General features: G+C 37.4%; 1 protein-coding gene across 11 annotated transcripts in view; it reads left to right on the forward strand.

The window, feature by feature from the left end:
* The window catches only part of erc1b (ELKS/RAB6-interacting/CAST family member 1b), a 236800-nt gene that overhangs the window by 80362 nt on the left and 135054 nt on the right, over positions 1-21384 (forward strand). For 8 of the 11 annotated variants that reach the window (XM_048155759.1, XM_048155760.1, XM_048155768.1 and 5 more), the window contains 3 exons: positions 2994-3187; positions 10612-10623; positions 19959-20094. In XM_048155759.1, the coding sequence (XP_048011716.1) occupies positions 2994-3187; positions 10612-10623; positions 19959-20094 (342 nt within the window). The remainder of the gene's footprint in view (positions 1-2993; positions 3188-10611; positions 10624-19958; positions 20095-21384) is intronic. The other 3 variants (XM_048155761.1, XM_048155764.1, XM_048155767.1) reach the window with 1 other exon arrangement.

Raw genomic sequence — 21384 nt, forward strand, 5'->3', positions numbered from 1 at the left:
AGCCCACTAATAACTATACAAATGCTAGTTATTTCCTACCCAGCCTGTCTGTCTCGCTGTGACTTATTTTTTCGTCTGTTTTTCAAAAGGACGCACATGTCCGTATTGTGAACGAGTTTGTTAGTGGTCCTGAACACATGCGTTTCTCGTGTGATCAGATCAACAATAATGTGGCACGTTCCAAGAATACATGTACTTTGATTTGGACTTCAGCATTAGAGCCTAAAATATCATGTTTTTGCAATTATATCATCTGTTATCTCACATAAATTAAATTAGCCTTGTATAAAACGTAGAAACGTTTTTTAAAAAAATCTATATTCCTCTCATTTTTAGATATATCTGAAAACAAAAGTCTATTTAACAAATTAAAATCATGCAGCAAAGGCAATGTTTTAACATAATCTACAAGAAAATAATCTATTTTCTCATTTTTACACACTTTTTTTTGGTGCTGACTGCGTTTGTCAAACTTTACCATTCCCATTTACTTTAAGAAGAAAATTATACATTTTTTCCTTCCATTTATGGAAAATATAAATCTTTCAATCACTGCACAGCAATAGATCCCAAACTAGCTGTTAATAGTATTTTTTTTATTTTTTTATATATTTTACCATGCATTTTGATGCAGTACCATGGTAAAACCATGTTGTTGGGCATTTACCATGGTATAATACCATGTTATTTGGATGTAGTACCCTATTGAAACCATGTTGTTGGACATTTACCATGGTAATAACATGTTATTTGGATGCTATACCATGGTAAAGTATTATTTTAATTTTTATTTTATTTATTTTATACCGTTATAAAATTATTTATCACTAGATATCATTTTTTTATATATATTTTACCATTTCACCATGCATTTAGATGCAGTACCATGGTAAATCCATGTTGTTGGGCATTTACCATGGTAATAACATGCTATTTGGATGATATACCATGGTAAAATATTGTTTTAATTCATTTTATACCATTATAAAATTATTTATCACTAGATGTCAGCATTTTTATTTTATTTTGTATTTTTATATATATATATTAAATTTAAATTATATATATATATATATATATATATATATATATATATATATATATATATATATATATATATATATATATATAATAATTTAAATTTTATATATATATATATATATATATATATATATATTAAATTTAGTTTCTAGAAAATAACAGTCATGGTTACTTTTTAAACTGCATTTATACCCCAAATTTTAGTAACTGGGTTGGAAAAATTGTAAACCTCCATTTACAGAAAAAATTTATAGAAAATAAACAGCTCAAATTATATTTAATTTTTTAGTTATATATTTTTGTTACCATTTTCTGATGAAAACCACCTCCTTTCACTGACTTTTTGTTGAAAAAGAAAATAAATAATTACATCATTTACATCATTTAATAGTTGCAGACCCTATTCATGGAACATGCCTTGTACTCTCAGATTATTTTGCTCCGCCCCCTTTCTGACACATTCTTGATGCTAATTGCACATTACATGTCTGTATCGTGTTTTCGTATACAAACTTTCATTTCTTTGCCAGACTTACCCTTTTACACACACATTTGTGTGCAGCAACCGGTCCTTCCACACATGACAAGCTCTTGGCGGTCAGAGTGGAAACCTACTCAACCTCAGGCTGAGACTTTAATAAAGCTAATTAGCGGGGCCTAAACGTCACCTTCAAATATTATCCTCAATAAACCAGAACAGTCCTCTTTCACCTAGTGCCAGTCTAAAGAGACCTCAGAGGCCAGACACTTTTTTACCAGCACAACACAGTAAGGATTTACTTTGTTTTGTTGTTTTTTTTGTTTGTTTTTTTGCCTGGTTGTTTTGTAGCTATATTCTGGATAGCTTCAAGAAATCTTTGGTACTTGGTACGTACACACACGCACTTACATACATGTAGTCATGGCGTAAATGACACAGTGCTCCTGTGTCCTCACCTCGTAAAGCCTGCACTGTGTTTGTGTTTTCACAGTTTTTTTGAAGCAGGAAGACACCTGTGTCCTTTTAGAGGACTTTTATGAAAGAAGCATTACGGCTGACTCCTTTAATTGTCCGGGGAAATGAATTGATTTACTTTTCATTAGATGAGGCCCTTGACCCGGCACTTTAGACGGCCATAATGTCACTAATTATTTTGATGACTTCAGCATGATTGTGTTTCCATGTGTCCGCACACACACACTGTAATGAGGCTGTATCCTGTTGTGATGTCATGGGGGACCTTACACAGAGCCTCCAGGTGTGAGTTGGGTGTCTGAGACCTCAAAACAACTTGCAGACACATGGGGTGTCACAGTACCCATGACAGTGTTTAGGCCATGCTTGACCGCTGCCAGCTTGTCTCTACTCAACTATGGAGAGTTGAAGTCAGGGGAGCCACTAGACTTCTTGTCCATTCACAGCACAGACCCATGCCAAACCCAGAGCTTGTGGAAAGATACAGTGGAGGACACTTTTGAACTGGTTTGACTGTTTTTGGGTGTGAGGCCTATTTACTCCAAATCCAATGTGGTTAAATGATAAAGTATCAAATATTTCCAAACAGTTTTTCCACAGCAAATGTATTGTATTATATTATATTATATTATATTATATTATATTATATTATATTATATTTGATATTTAATATTTAATATTTATTATTATTATTATTGATTAATATTATTTCAAATAAAAAATCCAAACTTTGTTTGCTCCCTGAAACTCACTTTTTCGACTTTCACTTTTAATTTAATTTAATGTAATTTAATTTAATTTAAAATTTAATTTAATTTAATTCAATTCAATTCAATTCTATTCTATTATTTTATTTGTTATCATCTTAATTTATGAATTTAATTTATGAAGGTATTATTATTTGAATTTATTTACATATTATTTTAAATAAATAAATAAAAAAAAATCTCGACTTTTCTATGGTTGCCTCCTGAAACTCTACCTTTGGTCCGAACAGGCTCATTCAGTTGCGGTTGAGGCTCAGGTAAATGCAGGACTATCGGAGCGCATTGCCACACTCGAGCAGGAGGTGGCGCGTTACAAGGAGGATGCTGGGAAGGCACAGATCGAGGTGGACCGGCTCCTGGAAATCCTCAGAGAGATGGAGAATGAGAAGAACGACAAGGATCGCAAGATCAACGAGCTGGAGAGGTACACAAACACACAAGTTTATTCTTAATGAAGACATATCCTAGATTTTATGTATAGTTACTACTGTCTAACCCAAACCCTGTATAATTTAAACGTGGTTTAATTAATTTATGAATGTTTTACATATTGAAGATGTCCCCAGATGTCTGCAAAAGAAGATTTTGGGATAAAACCCCAAATTATTGGATTCTCTAATTGTCACCCTCTTACTCAATTTGTGTGTGTTTTACCATGTTTGTTGTTATGCATGTGATCTTTCAGTTGCATGTTCGGTTTAGCTTGTGTTTAGCTCAATATTTTACCTTAAATTTTTGCAACTTTCTCAATTTATTTTCTATTCTCCATTGGCCAATGAATCCTTTTTGTTGTTGTTGTTGTTTCCGCCACTAAAAGGTAAATCTGACTTTATATTTCACAATTCTGACTTTTTTTTCTCAGAATTGCGAGTTAGAAAGTCAGAATTGCGTGATATAAGCTTTTTCTTGGAATTGTGAGTTCATATCTCACTTTCTTTATAACATGCAATTATGAGTTATAAAGTCAGAATTGTGAAATATAAACTCGCAATTCTGAGAAAAACATCGGCCACCCCTGTCCAAAATAGTGCACTTCATGTGAATTTGTGGTCTTGTTGCCTTGGTTTGTGTCCGTGAAGTCCACGAGACCATAGGTCGTCCCATTTGTCATTGTGTTGCCCCCTCAATGTGCCCTTTTGCATTTGTAGAACTGCTAAGACTGAGAGATCTGTGTGGGACGAGGATGAAGATGAGGGTGTCTGTGTCGTTCCCCGTCTTCCTCACTTTTCTGTTTGTGTTCTCTGTTAGCTTTCATTCTCACCCACTCAGTCATCTCTTATCCTCCGTTTATTTTGGCATTAGACCAGAAATGAGTTGCAGGAGATTTGGAGGGCAACTTCAGCACTCATCCCACAGCATTATGGGATGTTGGCATTGTCATTGAGATCCACAGAGTGTAGATTTAGTTCTAATCCCCAACACGTTGCTCTGATCCTGAAGTATGTTCTGTGTCCATTAGGGGTGTAACGATACACAAACATGACGGTTCGGTACATACCTCGGTATTGAAGTCACGGTTTGGTACAGCAGGGGGGAGAAAACTAAACATAAAACTGCTTCTTTTTTTTTATTAAACAGTGGTTTATTGAAAAAATTGTCTCTCCCTTTAAATAAATTCAATTATAATTAACATTTTCTTAAGGATAAAAAAAAAAAAAACTATCTCAGCTACTGCTGTAAACTATATACAAGGCGTCCTTTCTTGCACATTACTATAGTATTAAATGTTACAATTAACAAAAGAGCTCAAACTATTAAGTTCAGTTGCTGTTTATTTTTAGATATAATAATCATCACTCAAAAAGTACATTTCACACAAGGCAGGCTTTGCATTAACTTCTAAAATTATTACTCCAATTTTTTGGAATATAATCATTTACACAGTTACTGTCAACTTATTTTCATGACAAATTTATTTAAACATATATTAAATAATTAAGACATTACTAACAGGTTAAGTAAATATAATGAATATATAAGCTAGTATAGTGCATATATTTAGTGAAATGCCCCCCTCTAGAGTTCATTTCTCTAGTGAACTAACATGTTGTGGACAGTAAATGACTTCCCTGAGGTAGAGGTCTGCATTCCCGCTGCTTTCCCACGGGAACCGCCGGACCCGATACGATTTCTTGCTGCGCGGGGTTACATTTTGAATGAAAGGCGGATTGCGGTCGGTAACTATAGTGTACTTTAGGCAATAACCATAGACTGTAAAAAAAAATATGGACGTAGTGTCCGTGACGTCACCCATAGAGTTCTAAACAGCAGTTTTGACGCGAAAATGAGGCTGCTGCCATCTTAGCTGCGCGTCACCGCACATCACTCCCGGATTACTGAAAATGGGCAAAGAGGCAGGACGTAGTTGGAGCCCATGCGACTGGTTGCTGAAACCATGCCCGCCTAGCATATCTATCTTAGATACTATCTAAAATATTAATAAAGATAACAATATCATTAGAAAGTACTAAAGGTTTACTGTCAATCTACAGTGTTTTTTAAGATAACATTATAGATGCTCTAACACCAGTAGGCTAATTAATTTGTGTGGGGTGTGCAAATAACACAAAAAAAATCAACTGGGACTTCATACCTTTAATGAAATAGAGATTGCGTAGATGAATCCAATCCGTTGCACTTGGGTAAAATGTCCATTTCAAAACATAAAAAAACTACTTTTTGTTCATGAAAGCGTTAAATCCATGAAATCTTTATATATTATCCATCGTTTGCATTATACCTTCGGAATGATTTGCTCTCCATCATCGTTCTTCAAGAAAGGATGCAATCTGAGCATCGTTTATAATGTAAAACTCTATACGTACATATATAGGTACCAGATATCTGTATAACTCTCAAATGTTCTCTCAACATAAGTATAATTTTTCAAAATAGTGCAGCAGTTTTAGTTATATCCAAGCAGTGCTGTCCGAGTTGTACATCCTCCTGGTATTGTCATTGTAGTAAATCTCAGGAACAAAACTTTTAGCCAATGCCACGACGATCCAACAATGTGTGTTCCGCATGCGAGCACATGTACACAGACTGACATCTGTCTCGAGTATGCAGCAAGCCATATATTGTAAAAAATATTCCAGAAAAAAAGGCACAAATACGGCTGAGATGCCAAATTCAGTGGCTGAAATGAGCTGCTGAGGTGACATGACGGCTCACAGACAGCAGCGGCAATCCACCTGTCACTCAAGTGACCACGCCCTTAATTATGCAGAACTTTAAGGCTTAATATAATTTAAACGGATGAGTTATAAAAAAATTCACCCCCCTCAGAGTTGTCATGAAGGGCAAAATTAGCAGTATAGACCAAAACACAATTTGAACCAGAGTGTAAACATGTTATTTTCTGCTGTAAACTTGGCTGTTTTAACATTATGGTCAATGAGATTCTGCTCCCTTTTGCAGCCTGTCCCTAGCTGCCAGTCGATGGATCGCAGTTTAAGTAACTTCCATATTGGCTTCACGAGAAACTGGGGGAGGTTGCAGCTTGGCAATAACCCGGTCGCTCCCGAGGTGCTTTGACATCAGCGCATCTGTGCTTGAACTTGAAGCGAACAAAACTTTCTGCAGTGGTGGCGTTCACTCAGTCCTTGTCTTGAGAAACCTGGCAAGATATGTTCTTTGCATTAGAGGTCTGCGCGAGTGCATCTTCAGAGAACATTCAGAGAACCTTTGTGATCGGATTTTGGAGGAGAGACGTTCTGAAACGGTCGTCAGTCAGCGTCATTCTGTTCTTGCGTGGATGTTAAAAAAGATTTCATTTTGCACTGCAGTATAGCTAGTAAGCCAACAGTTTTCGTTTATATGTATTTTTGGTTTTTTAGGGTGTTGACAGCATCATAAGACAAATAACATATAAAAATCTTGTATATGCTATGCAACAATTTATATCATCCCCAATCACTTTCTTTCTTTAGGGGAAATTTAAAGGTGCCATCGAACGTTTTTTTACAAGATGTAATATAAGTCTAAGGTGTCCCCTGAATGTGTCTGTGAAGTTTCAGCTCAAAATACCCCATAGATTTTTTTTTTTAATACATTTTTTTAACTGCCTATTTTGGGGCATAATTAGAAATGCGCCGATTCAGGGTTGCGGCCCCTTTAAATGCTCACGCTCCCCACCCACGGAGCTCGCGCTTGCCTTAAACAGTGCATAAACAAAGTTCACACGGCTAATATAACCCTCAAAATGGATCTTTACAAAGTGTTCGTCATGCATACTGTATGCATGCGTCAGATTATGTGAGTATTGTATTTATTTGGATGTTTACATTTGATTCTGAATGGATTTGAGGCTGTGATCCATGGCTAACGGCTAATGCTACACTGTTGGAGAGATTTATAAAGAATGAAGTTGTGTTTATGAATTATACAAACTGTTTTTAAAAATGAAAATAGTGACGGCTCTTGTCTCCGTGAATACAGTAAGAAACGATGGTAACTTTAACCACATTTAACAGTACATTAGCAACATGCTAACGAAACATTTAGAAATTCAATTTACAAATATCACTAAAAATATCATGTTATCATGGATCATGTCAGTTATTATCCCTCCATCTGCCATTTTTCACTATTGTCCTTGCTTGCTTACCTAGTCTGATGATTCAGCTTTGCACAGATCCAGATGTTAATACTGGCTGCCCTTGTGTAATGCCTCGATCATGGGCTGGCATATGCAAATATTGGGGGCGTACACCCCGAATGTTACGTAACAGTCGGTGTTATGTTGAGATTGGCCTGTTCTTCAGAGGTCTTTTAAACAAATGAGATTTATATAAGAAGGAGGAAACAATGGAGTTTGAGACTCACTGTATGTCATTTCATGTACTGAACTCTTGTTATTCAACTATGCCGAGGTAAATTCAATATTTAATTCTAGGGCACCTTTAAATGCAAGATTGTTGAAACAATCTAAATTTAGCGGGACCTGTCGGGTCGGGAAGAAAATCACTATATGCGGATAGCAGGTGAACACTGAGTGAATTGTAGGCGGGAGAGGGTGCGTGAGGAATAGAACCTTGCGGCAGCAGGCGGGAGCAGGACAAAAAAAAACCAGTCCCGCACAGACCTCTACCCTGAGGTAAATGTAATGCTTCGTGAGATATTGTTCTCAAGCTGTCTTTTCCGTGGTTCAAACACAGATTGAGAGATTAAATGCATATCTAGATTGTCTGTTCTTCTTCTGCGTGCCTTTCCTTTTGTGGCGGTTAGCAAACACTGTTGCATTACTGTGCGCACGCCTCCTTCAGGACTGGAGTGTGGATCGCCTGTAACTGACTGCATTCGTTGACTGACTGTATGAAACGCTTCGTGATGTCTGTACTGTACAGTTCAGGATGAATACATGTACTGTTACACCCCTAGTGTCCGTAGACATGGAGAGTAAAATGAATAAGCTACAAAGAGCTCCACAAATGATCGCTTTATGAATTGCACACCTTCAGCTGCATGTCTGCTCCTCCCGGAGAGTTTTTCTAGATATGTTGCACTTTGTGCTGATGTAAACCTCTGTTTTTCGGCCTGTGTAATTGGACTAATTAATGAGAGGCAAATGTAGACCTTTTTACATCTTCACAGCTCTTATAAATAAATAAAGCTGATGAATAATTGAAATAGGGCTGGAGTGTAAACAGACAAGAATGGGAGGGAGAGTCTGGCCCGGCGGTAAAGAGTCGTGGAGGTCACGGATGTTGATGTTGTGCATTGACAGTCTTGTACTACTCCCTTTCACCCTCCATCAGGCCTTTCAAAGCTGCGGTCGGTGACCGTTCACAAGCACCAGTGCTGCTTTAGCCTGACAGGGACATTTATTTGCTCAGAGCCTGGATTTCTGGATTTCTGTTGTTTCATAAATATTAATCCGACTTGCGCTGAATGTCTCACGCTTTCTTAACAGATCTGCGTTAGGAGAGGATTAGACTAAAACAAACTCCATATGCTTGGCTCGATGCATCACTCATGTCAACGGAGAGAAGATTTCTGAAATAAACACCAGTCGCTAACCGTGGCGCTCCGAGCTAATTACCGCTCAGAGTCGGGTTATGTTTTCGAAACACACCGGGGAGTTCGGTTCTCAAAAACCTTCCATTGTTCTTTCTGTGTCGTAGTCTTCCGGCACTCTGGAGTTTGACTCTTGATGTGGTTTTGACGGAGAGTTATTCAGACAGATCCTCTTTTGTTAGCGCCTGTGTCTTTAATCAAGATGCGAATGGCAGGTAGAAGCGGTGCGTTCTGTTCAGAGTGAGTCAGGATTACCCTTCTCACTCAGAGAAGGAGAAGCCAAAGCTCCTCTTGTTGCAGATCAGTGGTGCGGAGGCAGGTCTTGTTCAAAAATGCCTTCAAAGTCACAGAAAAATGGCAGAGGTTGAATTGGGGCATTGGGGTATTTATTTCATAAATTTGGCAGCAGTAAATTTGCCTAATTATGGAGGATTGTGAGGCTCACTGTTTGAGAGGGAGCTAAAATGGGAGGGTGAGTCTGAAGAGACGTGTAGAAAAAAAAATAGAGGTGAAACAAGTGGGGGAAAATGGCACAACAGAATTATTTAAGTGTTTATTTTAATATCTAAACATGCTCTCAGAATGTCTAGAACTTCACCCACCATAGTATCTTTCATTATAAAATAAATGTTACTAAAGATTTAGTAATAAATGTTATAAAATTATTTAATGATATATTAATAAATAAAAATACAAAAATGACAGTATGATTAATATCTATATACAGTAAATGGATGGATAGATTGTTATATATTATATTATATTATATTATTTTATTTTATTTTATTATAATGTATACATTTTTCAATTGTAGTCTTTTAAAATGTAATGTAATGTTGTCAAAATATTAATTGTTCGATACATATCGATACTGAAATCTGAAATGCTTCCAATACTCATTTTACGCAGATTAGATACCACGATACCAGCTGCTCTTTCTCACTCTCTCATCTCTCTGACAGCAAGTTGACACACAAACCCGCCTTCACTCACTCACTTGTTTCATTTGCTCCGAATTAATATTGTTGGTTTATAGGGTTTGAATTTTGGTGTGGAATTGCTCATATTGCACACAATTTTACTCATTCCTGCAGATTTTCTCCTCACACCCAAAGTGCGCACGCATAAAGCCGCCTCTCATTACTAAATTGAGATGTTTTCCACTGCTCATTGCGCTTAAACAGTCAAATACACACAAAATAATTTCAAAACGCTGGTCTTGGCAAGTATTCATGTAAATACAGTAACTTATATTTTAAGTGAACGTAAACAGTTGAGGAAAAAAAGCGCATGTGTAACAGTATAATGGATCAGTGCGTCAGGTCTTAAAGTGACAGCAGCCTAATATACCTGCTGCCAAATAATGAGATAATACTAAAAATATCTATATGGCAGTTTTTCCCAATGGTATTGATGTCAAAACTGTGGCCAGTGAAAATGCTAGTAACAATGGAAAACCACTAGCCACAGTGGCTGGTGAGCAAAAAAGTTCATGTCAAGCCCTGTATATAATCAATTTTGAATCAATTCACAGCCTTACTAAAGATGAATCTGGTTTTCATTGACTTTATCTGACCTTTATATGTTTTCTTCAAATGGAGTAGCATGTGAGATTGCATGCCACATTGTCAAGTGCTTTTTTTTTTTTAATGTATTTTTCCTTTCTCTATGTGTGCATCAGAATTCTACATGTGAAGGATCATGCACTTGTAACTCTTTTGTCTTACCAAGCTTTCCATGTTAACCCAGCTCACTCTGTGTGTATTTCACCTCTATTTCTCTCTTTCTTCCTCTTCGTTTCTTTACACTGGAATGCTGTCTACATCCCAGTCTGGCTTCAAGGTCAGTATGCCTACTTTCCTTGCTTGCACTTCCTTTGTACTGCAAATCAACTTCTTTAGGTTGTAACACGCTAACTGTGTGCTGCTTTAACAGGGCCTGCTCTGTAAATCAGTTTAAGGATGGTTCGAAGGATCTAGGACTTGTGTTTTTGAGGGGCCGATGGAGGGGGAAAACTGTATCCGCTAGACGGGGGAAAAATAATTCAGTGGTTGATTGTGGTGTGGTGGTGCCCTTGGGCGATGCACTTAACCCCAATTTGCTCTTGTTGCCTCCATCGCTCCCTTTGGACTTGCTTCTAAAGTTTCTATGGAAAAAACAGAAATTGTTCTGACCTGAATTGATTAAAGGTTCAAAAGAAGGAATGAGGAAACCTGGGAAAGTCAAGCAGGCACTACAAACAGAAGAGCTTGTCTTATTAATGCATGCCAGCTTACCTGTGAGGTCTGCTGAGATGGCGTTCAGAAGAAGAGAGGAACGACTCGCCAGAGCTTCTGCTGATAGAAAGGATGTGGGAAAAGAATGAGGGAGAGCGTTTGCAGAACTTCTAATTGGAGCGTAAAGAATCTACATCAGTCATTTTCTCCTGCGTGGTGTTGAAAAGCTTGCCTCTTCTGCCAGCGCGCCGTCAATACAAACCCGTCCCACTACAGCTGGGATCTCGGCATTCGGCTTGTTTATCGTGGTTATTATTTGCATCTCTTTTTAGTTTGGTCTGAAACAGAGACTTGTCAAACAGTTTTATTTTTTCCGCTCTTGTTACTCCACCAGAAAACAAGCCGAATGTTACGGGAGCGCTTGACAGAACTGTCATTTTCTCTCTCTTTCTCTCTCTCTCTCCCTCCCTCTCTCCCATCCTTCTCCTCCTCCTCTTTGTTTTTTGGCTTTTTTGATTTATTCTCTGGAACTCATGAACACAACAAACAGGGCCGATTTGATATCTCCCCCAGATGAAGGGGTTCAGTGTAATGAAAAGGAATCCGTGTCACTCTGAAATGAATTTTCCCCAGTGTTGCGCATTTGCTGCTGAGCTCCAGGCCCTCTTGATTTAGTCTACAAATGCCTGACAATAAATGTGATGTGTGTCGTTCCCTGAAGTCTTTTTCTTTGTTTCTGTCCTTCTCTAACTCATTCTGTTTTTTTTCTGTATTTTGCTTTTTGCTTTCTCGGTTTCTCTTGTTCCCTGTATGTCTTTTTTTATTATTTTTGTCACTCAGTTCTTCTTCTGTTCATTCATCTTTCTTTCTTCTCTTCTTTTGTCTACATACCTGTATTTCTTTTTTTCTTGTTGTCTTTCTCTTCTCCCTTTCTCTCTTTCTGTGTTTGTGTGTGTGTGTGTATATGTGTATATGTGTATATATGTATATATGTGTATATATGTGTATATATATATAAATTTAATTATTTTTGCAAAAATGTTTTACTTACAATATTAAATCTATTTATTTTATCATTATTGTATTATCATTATTGTATCATTATATTTATCATTATTGTTTTTTTGGCATTATTTGTTTGTTGTATTAAATATTATTCAAAATATTTATATTTTTATGAATAATATTTAAAAACATTACATAATATTAATATTCAATAATATAAAAAACAAATTACATTTGTTGTATTTTATAGGCATAATTTTTGTCATAATTTTTGTTATATTAAATACTATTTAAAAATATTATATTATTAATATATATATATTTTTTAAATATTTAAAAAATATTTAATATTATAAAAATGTACATAATATTATATAATATTAAAAAAAACTTTAAATATGTCATATTTTATAGGCAGAATTATTTTGCACACAATATATATATATATATATATTTTTATGAATAATATTTAAAAACATTACATAATACTAATATTCAATAATATTTAAAAAAAAAAAAAATTTTTGTATTTTATAGGCATAATTTTTGTCATAATTTTTGTTATATTAAATACTATTTAAAAATATTATATTATTAATATATTTTTTTTAAATATTTTACAAAATATTTAATATTTTAAAAATGTACATAATATTATATAATATTAAAAAAAAACTTTAAATATGTCATATGTTATAGGCATAATTATTTTGCGCACAATATTAAAATGATTATCATTAAACATTAACATACAGTATTTTATTTTTATTAATTTATAATATATAACATCTATTATATATATAACATATAGTATCCGTCTGTGTAATGTATAGTATTTTGTCATTCCTCCCTCTGTTTTTCCTCTCTCTTCCACCTCTTCTCTGTTTGTGTAATTTAAGTCGCCGTTACTCATTCTGGAGAGGTAGAAGGCCGTATTTCTGGGTTCTGTCTCATTATTGCGGGAGGCTGTTCTGCTGCGCTGGGCTGTTGGTGTTGGTTCCTCCGGCAGGTGAAGGCCACAATCCCGCACAGACAGGGAGGTCTGCTTCTCTGGGCCTGTCGACGAGTGCATACGATCCGCCTGTCTGCTGTCTCTGTGTGCTTTCCAGTTAGCTTTGGCTGGCCCGGCCTCAGGGCCGACCGCATGATTAACTAGATTAGTCAAGGGCCGGAGGGAATCGTCCGCTCCACACAGGACGATACGAAAGAGACGCGGGGACACCCCATCGTGCACCTGGCCGCAAAACGTTCTCAGAAGCCAAATTCTATTAGGCTCGAAAAGTTAGCGCTCGCCACAGACAGAACTGTGAAAATGAGCCCCGCTATCACGCAGCGGCTCTTGCCAGCTCTCCTCCACCTGCTGCTAGAGAAATGGCCACAGCCTGCGAAGAACCCACATTTCCTGCCTTTTATTAGTCCTGAGCTCACGAACATATCCTGAACGCCAGGAAGGAGATATCCGGCCAATATAAAGACACAATTGACATTAAAGGATGACTTCGAGAGGGATGAGGGATGGAGTAAACACACACGCTCAAGCAGTCTTTGATGGCGTTCCACTCCGTTCTCTGCCGGTCAAACAGGTCGTGGTTGCGATAAACAGAACGATTTTTGTCCTTACTCAACCTTTTCTGCTTTTTATCCCATCTTGGACTGTTAGTGTGGGCACACTTATGTGCAATTCTGTCAGCGCAATTGAAAAGAAAAAGAAAAATGACATCAAAAAGTGGGCCCAAAAGGCTTGGATGAAAACGCGGCGCGGTAACCATCTCCAGGCTTCTGTGTTGCGCAGCCCGCTCATAAACGCGCGCTGGCTCCGTAACATAAGCCGCTTTTCTGTTTTCTACCCAGAATTCCTCATAACGGCGTGATGGATTTATTTCTTCAACATCGATTTCCGTGTGCATTCATCTCGAAATCGCACCCAATTTTACCATTGGGTCTTGTTTTATGTTATTAAGTGTCAGGTGCGATTGAACTTTGGAATAACGTTTGCTTTAATGCCCGCCGGGCCTCATTTCTCCAGTTAAGTGACCACAGAACGTAATTGTTTAGAAATGTAGGTTCATATTATTTTGAGAAAGGAAATGTTGAAAGAGCGAGCGTTTTATAAGAAGTCATTTTAAGCTCATGAGGTCTGGGTTGCTTTTTGTTTTTCTAGCTTGACCTTGCAGTGGTGGTCATTCAACAACGTTTGCTTTTGCAAAGTCATGGCTCTGGGACGTCAGAACGTACGTGTCCTTCCCTAGGGCTTAATTTGACAGTGAAAAGGACTTTATTTTTTATTTTATTTTATTTTTTAGAGGTGTTTACTGGATGCAAGTTTCAAAGGCTTCATTATGCAGAAGTTTAGAACATCTTTATAGCCAGACTTTCTGATGTTTGCTTACGCTCCAGCCAATATCTTGAGAATTTCAAAGTGCTTTCAAGCCTGTGAACATTGCCTGAAGCTGTTTTGTATATGAATTATTAATTTTAAGATCTGGATGAATTGCTATTTTTGATAATATTCCAGGGTTCGAGCTCTGAGAAGATAAGATTCATTAAAAAGTGTTAGGTTAGACTGCAGTGTAGAACTTTCTCCAAAGCACATGCTCCATTTTCACCTGTGTCCAAGTGTGCATATTTCTTTTTGAGGTTTATATGTTATGTTTTGATGTATAATTAGTGTGTTTTTCCTCTAGACAACCTCAAAATTTTGCTAAAAGATTATTTTCTTTCTCTCCCTCTGTACAGTGCCCTGTCATGGACCTGTTTACCGGCGTTTCATTTGTTCCACTCATTTTAATGTTGCTTCTCTCGTTGCCTGAAGCCACACTGTTGCTCAAATGTAGTACAGTTTTCCTAGCATTGATAATATGGCCGCTAATGCAATGTAAAGCTCAGTACAGAGAGGCGGAAGATGACAGGGTTACGCATGTGATCCAGAGTTTTATTTAGAGGAAAGGAAAATGTTGGCATTGGGAAAATTGACAAAGAAGGCCCTGTAAATGGAGTCTCTGCCCTTGCACACGTGTGTAGTTGAGTTCAGTATACAGAGATGTTTCCATTTAGGTTTGTGTTGGCAAGAGAGAGAGGCATTCTCTTCAAAAGTCTCTGTTCAAAAGTAAGATTTTTTAAAATGTTTTTGACAAATGTCTTTTATGCTCACCAAGGCAAAAAAAAAAAAAAAACAAGAAAAATATTATGACAATTTAAAAATATATTTTAATATATTTTATAGGGATGCACCGTATATCGTCCACCGTATCAGTTTCGGCCGATATGTTCATTTTTGATGTTATCATTATTGGCCTGATAAGAAAATGTGGCCGATATATTAAAACCGATAAATAATGGATTATTTCCTTCAGCTGAGACACTTCAGATGTACACTGTTATCCATTATGGTTTTGAATTGGTTTGAATTTTGTTAGACTTTTGTTTTTGTAATCAAAAATTATATAAAAATTTGGATTTAGATTTATTGGCCAATATATCGGTTATCCGCTTTCAAACATAAAGAATTATCAGTTATCGGTATCGGTCAAAATTTTCATATTGTTTGATCCCTAGTATTTTAAAGTGTAATTTATTCCTGTGTTGCAAAATTGAATTTTCAGCATCATTACTTCAGTCTTCAGTGTCACATGATCCTTCAGAAATCATTTTAATATGCTGATTTGCTGCTCAAGAAACATTTCTTATTATTATCAATGTTGAAAACAGCTGTGCTGATTAAAACATTTTTGTGGGATATTTTTTCAGAATTGTTTGATGAATAGAAAGTTCAAAAGAACAGAAATATATTATAAATATATTGACTGTCACTAATCAATTTAATGCATTCTTTACAAAAATTGTTTTACTGGCCTCATACATGAATGGTAGTGTATATAAATTAAATTTCAGCTACAGGTTAAGGAATTTTCAGATATTTCAAATTAATACAGACATTAATATTCTTATTCAGATTTTTAGAAATTAGAATATCGGTTTAATCTGATTATTAACGGTTAGGTTAAAGCATTTACATGCTGCTTTCATAATCAGCATATTCTTGTGCAAATAAACAGAGTCATGTATGTTTGTGTGGTTTCACTGTTATACTGATATAGCAGAGCTATATTTTGGGTCCATTTAAGGAATATTTGAAATGGATATTTGATTTAATCTGACAGGATGGGTTAGATTAGAGTGTCACCATCACTTATATCCATAGTGGAGCTCACTGGAAATATTGGCATGCAGCACACTAATATCAACCCCACAAAGCCTTCCTTTCAGCAAGGTTTAAGAATAATTTTTGTTATATTCCTATATTCCTATATCATGCTTTTATCACTGCATATCAAAAATACCAGAACGACGGGTAAATTACATCTGAATTAGATGTCGTCGTTTCTCTTTATTGTTGTAGAAGTGTTTCCTCAATGAACTCTGTGAAATGGGGTTACCTATCCCATCACATCAGAGTTCAAATGGAGACATATAAACATATAATCAAAACCCTGAATAAAGGGCTGGCGCGCAATGCATAAAAACAGTCAGCTGCTTATTGCAAGTGTAGCGGAGCCAAGCAGATGGCTTGGCCTCTTCTGGAAACACCAAATAGGAACATTCCAGTATATTTATGACCTGTTACACAAACTCCCTTGAGCACACACACAAAGTCTTTCTTTTGCTTTGTTATATGGTCATGTTATCTTCGAGATGGTCTTGTGACAGCACAGCACATCTTGCCCGATGTTTCCAGACTCGACATGAAATTTGTTTGCGGCGCTTTTATTAGATTGTTTAATAGCTATCAAATTAGCAGCGTTGGGGAAACTACTTTGGATCTGCAACTTGCCGAGATGCTCATAAAATAGTTAAACTGCAGCCGAGCTACACTGAGTCTACTACTATAAGTTGCTAATGCTAACTAAATAATATTTCTGAAAGTATAATTGTCAGATGGTACCGTTTAATTCTGCAATTAGACCATTTATCTGGCACAAAACACTAGAACTAACTAATAAAACTAGAAAACGTGTTTATATAACAGAGCAGAAAACATTGTTTAAATAAATATTTCGGAGTTTAATGAATTGGCGAATCATTTAAATGAATCAATGAATTGTTTGTTTAAATCAGTGAATTGTTTAAATAAATCAGTGAATCGTTTATTTAATCAGTGAATCGTTTATTTACACGTACCATGTGAATGAACTGATTCACTAAAATGAATCCGATTTCCCAACGCAACATTTGTGAGAGAGGACAGAGTTCACGCTGCTGTGGGCGCAGTGATGAAAATGTGATGATAAAATGCAGTGATGTAGCTGTTTGTGCTACACCACTGCTTATTGGGAAAGCTGCATAGTTTTGAAAGCTGCTGTTGTGCTGTAATCAATGTGTATTCAAGTTAGTATCATGCTGCTTTTAGTTATATACTCCCTAACAGTGCAACTGAGTCAAGCAAGCCTATTGTGTTCTGTGTGTTTCGAGCCTCAAGACCTTAATTCTGTTTGCGTTTGCAGAAATTGATGATTATAACAAATATTGCATAGAGCAGTGGATGTAATAGTAGTAGACTTTTCCTCTTCGCCTACGCTCTTGTCAACGCGCATGGCTCCATGCTACGGCCTCACATCCCAGAGACACGCATTCATGTACTGTAAAGAGAGGAAAAGAACACCTTGGGAATCTTCTAGGGCTGCCCCCTAATTGTCAGCTAATCGTTAGTCGACTAGAAGAGGCTTAGTCGACCAAAAAGTGAGTGACAGATCATTAACAGTGGGTCCTTGTGGTAATTACAGTATGTCTGGCAGGAAATCCAAAAGTTTGCTTATCCATCGACCTCAAATATGGCTTATCATTTGAAACATGAAAAATGTAGTTGCGACTTTACATGGCTGCTCGGTCTAATGTTAACCTAGATAAATATGCGCTATTATTAGACGCATATCCAAGTGTTTGTGTGGAGTGTGGAAGATAAAGTATAGCGCGTTTACTTCAAGACATGGAGGTGCCGGTGCGATCACTTGCATTTTTTCCCGATAAAAAAAGATCGGGAAACAGATAAGAGTACAGATAAGAGTCTTACAGATAAGAGTAATACATCATTCGAACTTTTATTTGTGTAAACTCACAAAACTCAGAAGAAAATGTCTCTTTTGTAAAATAAAGAAAACAAACAGGAAACGCTTTCTGCCGTGTCGGTCTCTGTGAGCTGGAGTGGTCACAAAAATTAATGGAAACTAGGGTACATGAGAAATATATCTATAGAAAGCTTGAAATGTCTACTTTTGAATGAACCAATTCAAATCGAAAAGAAATATTCTCTGCTTACGTAATTCGTATGAAAGGTGCATTTCTCTCTATAGGCGCGTTCGCTATACTCCTCAGTATATATTTCAGTAATTATATTAATATAAACATGCGATTAGTCGACTTACGGCATAAATGAATACGACTAATAGTCTACTACAAAAATCTTTAGTTGGGGGCAGCCCTAGAACCTTCTGAAAAGATGGAAACGCACTCACACCAGTCGTTCTTTTACTACTATTATGTCACCAGGCTAACTCGAACCCCAAATTTTTGTGTGGCAACTGCTAGCTGATGACTAGAGTTGTGCTAGTTTCTGCAACAGGAGCCAGAAGACTGCGGCTTTCCTCTGGTACTTCAACACAGAGACTCCACTGTGTGCTCAGGACAGCTCATCCAGAAGAATGATCAGGTTCTAGTGCCGCAGTGGCTTGGCCCGATTTCTCCAAGCCTTGTTCGGCGTCACCTTGCTTCAGTGAACATGCTCTGAAAGCTCCCTCGATGTCTTTACGCTGCTTTTTACTCCAGAGTACCAGCCGAATGGGGAGGCGGGCGTTGTGCAGAGCACCTTGGTTCTGCTTTCCTGGCACACGTAGACGTGGCTTGTCGTATCCCATAAGCCCCTATAATAACTCTTCAATTACCGTCCTGTATTGTGTGTCTTGGGCAGTGCTCTGTGGTGTCAAGGGGGGCCGAAGGAGGTCTTTCCATAACACTGTGTTATTACTCATTTAAAGACATTGGTGTTGGCATAGTCAGTGATACATCTGTTCTGCAAGGCTTAGGCGTACGTTTTTTCCTTTTTTTGATCAAGTCAAGATGGTGAACAGTAACCGATCCTGGCCACCACTCTGCCAGTGCGCAATTCTCCAATGCCGGCCACGTAAACAGGAAAACTCTGGCGCTCGTTGGGACCGATTGACCGCAGGTTTGAGGCCTGTTTGGTACGACACTTCTCAGAAATTAAAACTTCATGATTGCTCTTTTAATTTATTTATTCATTCCTTTTTGGTAGTGCATTGTGTTCCTGCGGGTTTCCATGCCACAGCAAATGGAGGAGGGTGAAAGATAATGAGAAAAATCCCAGAGCTCAAACACAAACATACTGCCTTTCATTTGCAGCACAGCTTGATCTGTGGAGATCAGTCCTGCTCCCTTTTGTTTATAATAAGCTAGCTTTTGGCTCCTCTCATTGACCCTTCTGTTTGTACTTGACTGTTTTGTATGTGTGCAAAAGAAGAAAAGCAAACTCTTTGAAGAGATTTTTGATTCTAATTGTAGCAGTTTATTTTTATTTTATTTTATTTTATTTTATTATTCTGAATGAAATAATGCATATTCTATTCCACAGTAATCTTCATTGTATACTCCATACTATTTTAAAAAAATAGTATGTGAAGTATTGTGCATTCGATATTTCCTAATGTGCACAGTACTTTTATTTTTTTATTTTATTTTCGGAATGGAATAATATACTTTACAGTAATGTTCTACACACTATTTTTTAAAAAAAGTTATGCATTATTTCATAATGTGCACACTTTATATTCTGCATACTTTTTTTGCAGCTTTAGTTGCTATTCTGAACATACTGTTTCCTGTATCCATCCAACTCTGTGTCCATCTGTGCATGTCTGACTGAAATCTGTTGTTTTGTCGCTGCAGGCAGATGAAAGACCAAAGCAAGAAAGTTGCCAACCTGAAGCACAAAGAGCAGGTGGAGAAGAGCAAGAACGCCCAGTTGATGGAAGAGGCTCGTAAGAGAGAGGATAACATCAACGAGAGTTCTCAACAGGTCAAGGTAAAGTACACATTTTGTACTTGTACGTTTATGTTATTCAGTTATTTGATTGGCTAAGCGATGTTCCAAGAGTTTTAATATTTAACCCAACGGCACTGGGATGTTTCAGTGTTTGTATCGCTGCGCTTGTGTGATGTTGCCTAATTGAAATGCAGGACGAATCCCTGTTCCCTGTAATGGATTTCAGGCAAAGGTTTTACACACATAACCACTGAAATCTGACGAGAGCAGTGGCTGTTATAGTCTTAACATTGAAACTTAACCCGTAATGAGGCCAATCAACCTTTTAAGAGGGTCAAAGACCCCTCAAAAACCATGAGTTATTCACTATAGCTCAAACCTTTGTGCAGCGCTTAAAGGTTTTCCTTTTCTGCTGCCTAGAAATGTGTCTCTTCAGAGCGATCCGTCTTCTGATTATATAAGTTTGGATGTCAGCTCCAGTTCCTCATTTGAGAATTGCTAGGATTCTTCTCAGGTAAAGAGCGATCTCATGTTTCCCTCATCCAAACCGCATTCACGCACATCCTGACCTCGTGTCCTCCTCTCATTGTGAGCTTTGGATTTTGGAAAAAGAGAAAAGGAGAGAATAATTGAGCGATGAAATAGGACACGGTTGTTCAGTGCGACCGCAGGAACTATTTTTGAATTTATGGCTCCGCGATAGTGGAGTAGAAGCATCGGTATCCAGGTATCAGGGTGTTTAGTTTATATTTGCGAATACAAACTACCTCATCTAGGCTGATGTATCTTTCATCAAATTGACTATTTTAGCCCCAACTTGACAGGATGGTGGTCTGTGGTGGTCGTTCCCGCCCTTCTGGAGTGAGGGTCTGGATAGAATGCCAGAATCAGCAATTAATGTCTGTGAGAATCTCAGCGCAAAAAGTCCCCGTTTTTATGGAGGGGCTGTTTTTCCTCTTTGCCGTAGACCTCTGGACAACAATGCCACAGCGGCCCTGCCTTTGTTGTGGTTTTCGGTGTTTTTCCTGGCCGTTGGTTTGTTCTTTCGATCATTCTCCATTTTCACATTTTCCATGTTCTGTGTCATGTGTTCTTTGTTTTCGTTCGAGTTCATATGCTTTATTTCTGACAGCAGGATTGATGTGCTATTGGACTTCGACCTGTGGTACCGGCGACTGGAGCGTCAGTGTGTGCGTGCACACGAGTACGTGTTGTGGTCAGAGAGAGCTCATTTATGACTTCAGGGCCCCAGCTTCCTCCGTGGGGTCACATTGCCACAAGCCCACATTGTGGCTTGTGCTCCCCTGTTCGAAGCACCCCGATGCGGCT

Source organism: Megalobrama amblycephala, linkage group LG14, assembly GCF_018812025.1.
Source record: "Megalobrama amblycephala isolate DHTTF-2021 linkage group LG14, ASM1881202v1, whole genome shotgun sequence".
NCBI classification, from domain to species: Eukaryota; Metazoa; Chordata; class Actinopteri; order Cypriniformes; family Xenocyprididae; genus Megalobrama; species Megalobrama amblycephala.